This window comes from Tarenaya hassleriana, unplaced genomic scaffold (genome assembly GCF_000463585.1).
Source record: "Tarenaya hassleriana unplaced genomic scaffold, ASM46358v1 Cleome51, whole genome shotgun sequence".
NCBI classification, from domain to species: Eukaryota; Viridiplantae; Streptophyta; class Magnoliopsida; order Brassicales; family Cleomaceae; genus Tarenaya; species Tarenaya hassleriana.
This window is the reverse complement of record NW_010967800.1, coordinates 826,433-834,789: the sequence shown is the minus strand read 5'-3', so window position 1 is coordinate 834,789 and position 8,357 is coordinate 826,433. Positions and strand designations below refer to the sequence as shown.

The 8,357-nt window shown below is 39.2% G+C and overlaps 1 protein-coding gene across 1 annotated transcript; it reads right to left on the bottom strand.

Annotated features, from left to right (window-relative positions):
* Window positions 1-1,283: 1,283 nt before the first annotated feature.
* Window positions 1,284-2,118, bottom strand: LOC104827544 (gibberellin 20 oxidase 5-like). Its single transcript, XM_010560721.1, has 2 exons — window positions 1,792-2,118; window positions 1,284-1,688 (listed from the first exon to the last, which is right to left on the bottom strand). The coding sequence occupies exons 1-2, from the start codon at window positions 2,086-2,088 to the stop codon at window positions 1,446-1,448; spliced, it is 540 nt and encodes a 179-aa protein (XP_010559023.1). The 5' UTR covers window positions 2,089-2,118; the 3' UTR covers window positions 1,284-1,445.
* Between the last annotated feature and the right edge of the window lie 6,239 nt (window positions 2,119-8,357).

The following is an 8,357-nucleotide window of genomic DNA, read 5'->3' as shown; positions in this document are numbered from 1 at the left end:
CGTACCTGATACACGCCTTTATAGTCCTCCTGTTACGTATGACGTTTGACGTATTCAAAGTACGCAACTCCTCATTTTGGATTCCGTAGATATCTCAAGTCATAGGATCCAATCATGGAACCGTCACATGAGATTCAAGTCATGACGCTAGTCCAAGTGACAATCTCATGCGGGTCAATCCAGTATTCCGTTCTCCAACGAATACCTATGATTGTGATCGTATCCAATACCCATGATCATCTCCATGATTATCTATCACACATCATACTAGTCTTAGTACATCATTGTTCCCACGATGATATATAACTAGGGAGTTTTAGTATTGTTCATAACAATACATGGATTTCATAACATATTAAAGTATGCACAAAACGTAATAAATCAAACACTCATCCATATAACCATAGCAAGTGTCAATACATCGAATGTATCATAATAAAGCTCATATAACAGTACATCATAGAGTACTAAACCAACATAGAGGGCTTGGTATTCAGCTTTGAGAATAGGCCTGGATCTTTTGAGATTAGTGTCTCTTCTATAGATCTACAATCGTGCATATTCGGTTTTAAGGTTTTGTTTAGAAAAAAATTTTGTTTTTTACCTTCCACTGCATGAACCCTAGAACCACATCTCTAGGATTATGAATTGCTAGCGAGATCCCAGAAATCCCAAAAAGAACATATGCACAGAAGAACAGACTGTCGACGATGGATAGAATGGTGTCGTGGGGTTTAACTGTCAACACCACTTGCCACATATGTGAAACCGGATCAGAATCAAGGGACCACCTGTTCTTCCAATGTGTCTACTCCTCCTCGGTCTGGCAGGAGATGGTGTCGCATGTGGAGCCTCGGTTCTAGACCTTCACCTCATTTTAGGAAGATCTCCAGGTCTTGCAACAATACTCGCACTGTCGTATCCTCAGGTACGTGCTCTTATTATTGTTCCATGCCACCACCTACTTGATCTGGGGCCAACGAAATGCTCGAATCCATGGAGTGGAAAGCAAACCGGCAGCTACTCTTCGAGGTGATGTCCTGTGCACTGTGAGGTGCAAACTCTCCTCTCTTCGGCAAGGAAATGATTTCATTCTCGATGATGAAAGCTTACTGACGATTTGCTTTCGTAATTTTGATTCATGATGTTGAGATGCCATTTAATGCATGACTACCTACTTGTCTGAGTTGTAGATGATAACATTGACTCTTGTATAGTTTTTTTGGAATGAATTTACAATTACAATAAAAAAATAATTTTATTAACATCAAAACTAATTTTAGAACGGCAGAAATTTTTTTTATTAAAAGTACAAATAAAAGGGTCTCAACTACCTTGACTTGCACGAAAACGACAAAGAGAGATGCAACATTGTTGAGGAAATGACGAAAAATACTGATAAAACACATAGATAGGACTTGAAACATTCATCAAGTTGTTGTTCATTAACTCCTCGACCACCGCCTTTTCGGCAGAAGAAGTAGCCGATATTTACTTACGACGAACTTTTGGTAATCGGACCAAGTGAACTCCGGATAGTTCCTAGAGTCACCAGACACAAGTTCCTCAGGTGGTACGATGAGTTTGTCCTTCCTCGAAAAAATGAAGAATACCAATGACTTCCTCACTGTGTCTTTGTTCAACACTGCTCTGTGTAAACAACTGTTGTACTTTCCCTCTGACATTGGCTGAAACAAAAAGTTCCATGAACCCACACGAAAATCTCATATTCGAGTTTCATAAGAACTAGATATATGATAATTTCATATTTTCCGACATGCAAATACTTACCACGAAGAGATCGCCGAGATTGATAACAAAAGATCCTGGATATGGACGGACAGTTCGCCAAATGCCTTGAGTAAAGACCTCCAAACCGCTCACACCATCCTGATGCAGGATGGTAAGGGCGGTTGGGTCACGATGTGGACCGGTGCCAAGTGCACGGTCTGGCTGCTTGCACGGCGGATAATAGTTGCATCTGAAAATTGCACAACCGTCTTCAAAGAATTTCCGGTAGTACTTCTCGTCCTTTAGACCTAGGCTTGTCCCCATAAGCTCCATCAAATCAAGAGACAGTCGGTTCATCGACTCACAATACTTTTGATACAATTTTCTGAAAATAAAAATAAAATTATTGGTTTATACGTTAATCAACAATCACCCTATTGTCCAAAATTCCCATCATACATTTATCAATGTAAAATAATGTATAATGTTCCATGCCACCACCTACTTGATCTGGGGCCAACGAAATGCTCGAATCCATGGAGTGGAAAGCAAACCGGCAGCTACTCTTCGAGGTGATGTCCTGTGCACTGTGAGGTGCAAACTCTCCTCTCTTCGGCAAGGAAATGATTTCATTCTCGATGATGAAAGCTTACTGACGATTTGCTTTCGTAATTTTGATTCATGATGTTGAGATGCCATTTAATGCATGACTACCTACTTGTCTGAGTTGTAGATGACAACATTGACTCTTGTATAGTTTTCCGTCCATACGAACTCCGCCGGGACCTTTGGTTGATTCTGAAGAACGGAGAAGTCGACGGCGGAAGAATCCATGTTTTTTGTCTTTTTTTTTTTGGTTTTTTCTTTTTTTTTCTTTGTGTTTTTAAGTTAAATGAATAAACCACGGAATAGGGTTATAGAGTAATTGTTTTGAGTTAATACGAGGAGATACCATAGTTATTGCAATTTTACAAGTGTAAAATTTGGAGACATTTCCTTTTACTCTCTTTGGATGTTTATGTAATTAATAATCGATATTTATGTGTATCTAATTGTTGTAAAAAAAAATGTTATGTATCCAATTCGCATAAGGAAAATATATTCGTACTTATCCAGCATCATAGGTTCTTGTTATCTAGACAGACAATATTTCCCAAAAAAGTTAGTGCATGAATAATTTACATATGGAGAAATAGGAGACATACTATATAAGCTGGACGTGGAATATGCTATAAATGAAAATAAACTTGAATTACTTATTAGGAATATGTGGCATATATGAGAGGAGCTACATCATTTTTTATGAATATTTTGCATTGAATTTTGATGTTTTTGTAATAAATGCATGCGGTGAAATTAGAAATTATAGACCCGTACTTGGGTGATTAAATTTTCTTTATGTAACTAAATTATGAATTTGAAATTCGAAAATATATCCGTTAGGATCGATTTTTTAACCACAGTTTAAATTGTGTTTTTGTTTTTCATTTATCTTCTTTTGCTCGTTAAAAATCTGAATACTTGATCTCATCGGTTTCGTATGATATTTTCTTATAGTTTTACATGAATATCACCTTACACTACAAAAATACAATGCATATGCGACGGAAATATCCATCGCACAGCGAACAAATATCCGTCGCAACAACTTCTTTGCGACGGATCATGGCGGGGACAAATCCGTCGGTACGGAACTGTCGCAAATTTGTTTCGGTCGGTTAACCGTCGCACAAGTACGACGGAAATTTCCGTCGTTATCCATCGTTATTTTACCGACGGATAAGAAGTTCGTCGTAGACCGTCGCGTTTCTGTTTGTCGCACATTGCGACGGACTTATCCGTAACAAACTTTACCGACGGCATATATCCGCCGTGTACGCGTCGCTTTATTGATTTCCGAACGTAACGACGGATTACGGTCCGTCGCACTTAATTGCGACGGATTACGACCGATTATATCCGTCGCAAACGTTGTAAAAGTAATTAAAAAAAACAAAAAATTTATAATTAATTTAAATATTATAAAAATTAATTTTAAAAACAAATTCATAAATTAGAAATAAAATAGAAACAAAACGAATTAATTAAAAACAAAACAAGATTCATAATTCAGAAAAAAAGTATAATACAATAATTTAGAAAGAGTTATAATACAAAGATGTCTATGGATCAACCGGTGTATCATTGCCGAGATTGGCGGATGCGCCCTCCGGATCATCCTCGGGATCATCTGGCTGTCGAGATGTCGTCGGAAAGCCGTACTGATCGAATATAGGCGGCATGAACAGTGTGAGGCGCTGCATCATCTTCTCGAAGCGTACGATCCTCGCTTCGGTCTCGGAGAGCTTCTGTAGCTTCTCCCGATGTTGCTCGAACTCCTCGATCTTGGCCCGGGCCTCTGCCAGTTCTGCAGTCGTCCGCTCTTGGGAACGTTTCAACTCTTCCACTTCACGCGTTAGCGCGACATAGTGAGTAATCGCCGGAGCAGAAGTTTTCCCCCCGCCCAGTTGAGATGCCAAGGTGCCGACACCATAGAGACGACCCTTGGCATCCGGATGGACAACCTATACAATAAAACAAAAATTAGCATACAATCATATATTTTTAAAATTCAAAACTATTAATTTTATAAATATTTACCTCAAGATATAGGCTGTTAACTTCGGTTGTCGAGAGTTGTGTAGAAGCACAACTCTCGTCCATATGGGAGACTCTATCGTCGATCTTGGAATGCACCAACTCCTCGATCTGCTGGACCCGCTCATTCACATATGTACCGTCCGATCGACGGTGTGTGTCCTGAAGAACTCGTAGAACCGACGGTTCTACACCTTCTTTTTGAGCCTAAAAACAAAATAATGATAATTACAAAAATTTTTAAATAAATATAATTATTAATATAAAAGTTACTTACTATATCTATTGCGACTCTGGCGAAAGATCTTCTACCCGCGGTATGAGTTACTGGTGCGCGGTCCCCCACAGATCGAGACCGTCGGTTGGCTGAGGCGACCCGACTCTTCTCTACTGTATCATCTGAGTCCCAGTGAGCCAGGAGGAGGTTCCAAACACCCCCGCTCATCCACAATGGCTTGTTTCAACTTTGACCCGACCGATAGATCGCATCCCGGAGTCGGTTAGCCAGCACTTCCTTCCAACCGGCATAAACCATGTCGTGATGGTGCTCCTCCCAATAAAAAACTTGCTGCAATACAAAAATTGATGTTAATAAAACAATAAATGAAATTAAAAGAATAGTTTGAATTTGAAAACTTACCGCAAATGCACAAAACCAATGCTCCAGAGTCGTTGGAGGGACACGAGTGATACTGAGCCAAGGACCCTGAAAATCACTCTGGAAGATGCTCACAATTGTCTTCCGTATCTGGGAATGACGACCGAACCTATGCGAGTATATAAATATACTTAGTTATATAACTGTAAACATTAATATAAAAATTGGAAATGAATTGTTACAATGTTCCTTACCATAAAGTACCGTTGGTTCGCTCTGGGCTAAGGTGCGGTCTCGTCGTACGACGATCCTCGGATGCGAGGATTTCTCGGAGTGATACTGATGAATCACGCGAAGAACCTTCATGTGAAGTTTGCTGCGTGGATTGACCCGTGAAAGGTTGATCCAAACGAGGTGTGGGTATTGGGGGCTGCTGAGAAGTAGGGGTAGAAGGACTAGAAACACCGGATCCTCGTCCGCGAGATCGGACTCCACTACCCGATCTACTCCCGGAACGTGACTGACTCATCTACATATAGAAACCCTAAACCCTTTAAACCGTAAATTGTAACATCTAACTTGATTATTCAAACCCTACAAAAGAGAATTGACACCCTAATCTGAAACCCTAAAAATGAAACCCTAAACCCAAACAAAACCCTAAATCTAAACACTAAAAATGAAACACCCTAAACCCTAAAAATGAAACCCTAAACCCTAAACCCTAAAAATGAAACCCTAAACCCAAACAAAACCCTAAATCTGAAACCCTAAAAATAAAACCCTAAACATACCCCAAACGAAACCCTAAACCCTTAAAATGAAACTCTAAACCCCAAACGAAACCCTAAACCCTAATACCGAAACCCTTAATCAGAAACCCTAATATCAGAAACCCTAAACCCCAAATGAAACTCTAAACCCCAAACGAAACCCTAAATTCGAAACCCTAAAGGTGAAATCCTAAACCCCAAATAAAACCATAATCCCTAAATTGATAATTGAAACCCTAATACCGAATTGAAACCCTAATACCGAAACCCTAAATCAGAAACCCTAAATCCCAAACGAAACCCTAAACTCCAAACGAAACCCTAAATCTGAAACCCTAAATCTGAAATCCTAAACCTCAAATGAAACCATAATCCCTAATTTGCCGAAAACAATCCAAAACTAGACAAAATCACTCCATAATTCGCCGAAAATCATCCACAAATGCCGAAAATTTTTGGATCTTAGGATTTTCGCACAAATCTCATCGAAACCCTAAAGGAAAAGCTTCAGCGAATCATCACCAAGGGAGAGAAGGAGAGAGGAAAGACTTACCTCCCACGGCATCGGACAGGTTGTCTCGGACGGTGGGTGGCCGGAAATCGCAGCGATTACCGGAAATCGCAGGGAGAGAAAGTCACCGTTTTCGCGTCGAGGCGGAGAAGAAAGAAGAGGAATCCCGATATGTATTACAAATTGCGACGGAACTTAACCGTCGGAATCCGTTGCTAATGTTTGAACACGTGGCCATTAGCGACGGAGTATCTTATTTAACGACGGACTCTGTCCGTCGTACATGGGTTTTAAATTTTTCAAAAAATTTGCGAAAATTTCAGAAATAAAGGGCGGAAAAATACCGACGGATACGGACGGATAATATCCGTCGCAAAATAGAAAAATAATTAAAAAAAATAAATTTAAAATAAAAATACACACATTAGATAATTAATCAAATGAACCATACGATGATGTTTCCGTTGTTTCGGGATTGGTGTCTTCGCTGCTATCGCCTTCTTCATCGAGGTTTCCAATTTCTAGTTCTTCAAATATCCCTTGTTCCACTACTAGCCTCTCCACATCAATTGTTTCCGCGACAGCTATAACTGTGTGTTCTTCCTGTAGCGGGCTTTGTTCCACTGATCCGTCATATGTAATGGTCCCTCTTGGATTAATCTTGATAACGGCCTTCCAATCGATGTCACTTCTTCGTGTTTTATCTCTTGGATAAGGGATAAAACATACCTGATCTGCTTGGGATGCCAGTATAAAAGGGTCGTATTTTCTATATCGACGGGAGTAACAAATATCAGTGATCCCTGATTTGTTGATCCGTATTCCGCGTCCCGGCGTCGGATCAAACCAGTCACATCTGAAAATCATCACTTTGAGTCCAATATGACCCGGATATTGTACTTGAAAAATTTGCTGAAGAATGCCATGTAAATCTGGTTCATCATCCGAAGCACAGTAACTCGAGCCTTTTACACATATACCATAATTTGCCGTCGAACGATGTTGTCCATGTTCATATGTATGAAATAAATATCCTCTCGTAGAGAACATTGGCCAACATTTGACCAGCCGAATGGGACCTTGAACTAACTCGTGTAACCACAATGGATGATCTTCTTCCGATGATTCAATCTGTAAAAAATAATTGACCAACAATTTGGCATGTGATTAGTGTTCTTCCCTATGCGATATTATTTAATTTACTTATTCGGTTTACGTACAAATTCTTTTAACCAGGTTGCGAATCCGTTCTCTTTAATCTGGCTTAACTGATCATCGTTTACATCACCGTACGTATTGAATACCTGATCATCAAAAATCCTACAAAAAACCACAATACAAATTATATAAGTTTAACTGACCATTCAATTAAAAATTAAATACATATATACGCACCTTTCGAACGGTAGAACTTCTTCACAGTTCAACAAAACATACGTGTGGACGACATGATAATCTTTGTCCGATAAATGTGCATCGATTTCTCGACCACCACATCGTCCTTTTCTATAGAAACATTGCGGGATATCCATGACAACATTTCCGTACTCCGGTCCATCTACGGTGTGAAATGAACTGTTTGGTTGTTTATTCTTTGTTTGCACTTGATCTTCAAAATAATACGAGGTGAAGAATGATATTTCTTCGTTTATATATTGCTCTACAATGCTTCCTTCAACAAACGCCTTTTGTTTCGCTTTTTGTTTCAAGTGGTACATAAACCGCTCAAACGGGTACATCCATCTACAACAATTGCACAATAAATCTACGTATCCATTCAGATACATAATTAAAATCATATAGACAATATTAATGTATATACGTACCTAAACTGAACCGGACCGCAGAGTTCCGCTTCTCGTGGCAGATGAATTGGCAGATGTTCCATCATAGCAAAAAAAAATGTTGGGAATATCTTCTCTAAGTTGCACAAAATTAGAACAATATTTTGCTTCATCAACTGGACGTCTCCATTTTTCAATGTCCGACTACAGATTTTCCGGAAAAAGTTACTAATTCCTACGGTTCAAAAACATGAGGTTATAAATACAATATCAACATATAACTAAAGCACACGTGTAAAGATCTTAAGTAATATTAAAATCGC

Bases quoted from the DNA above. Each gene is read 5' to 3' on its own strand.
- LOC104827544 (XM_010560721.1), bottom strand. From the start codon at position 2,088: ATGAACCGACTGTCTCTTGATTTGATGGAGCTTATGGGGACAAGCCTA. The intron at 1,689-1,791 runs GTAAGTATTTGC...TTTTTGTTTCAG, and splicing joins ATCTCGGCGATCTCTTCGTG to CCAATGTCAGAGGGAAAGTA.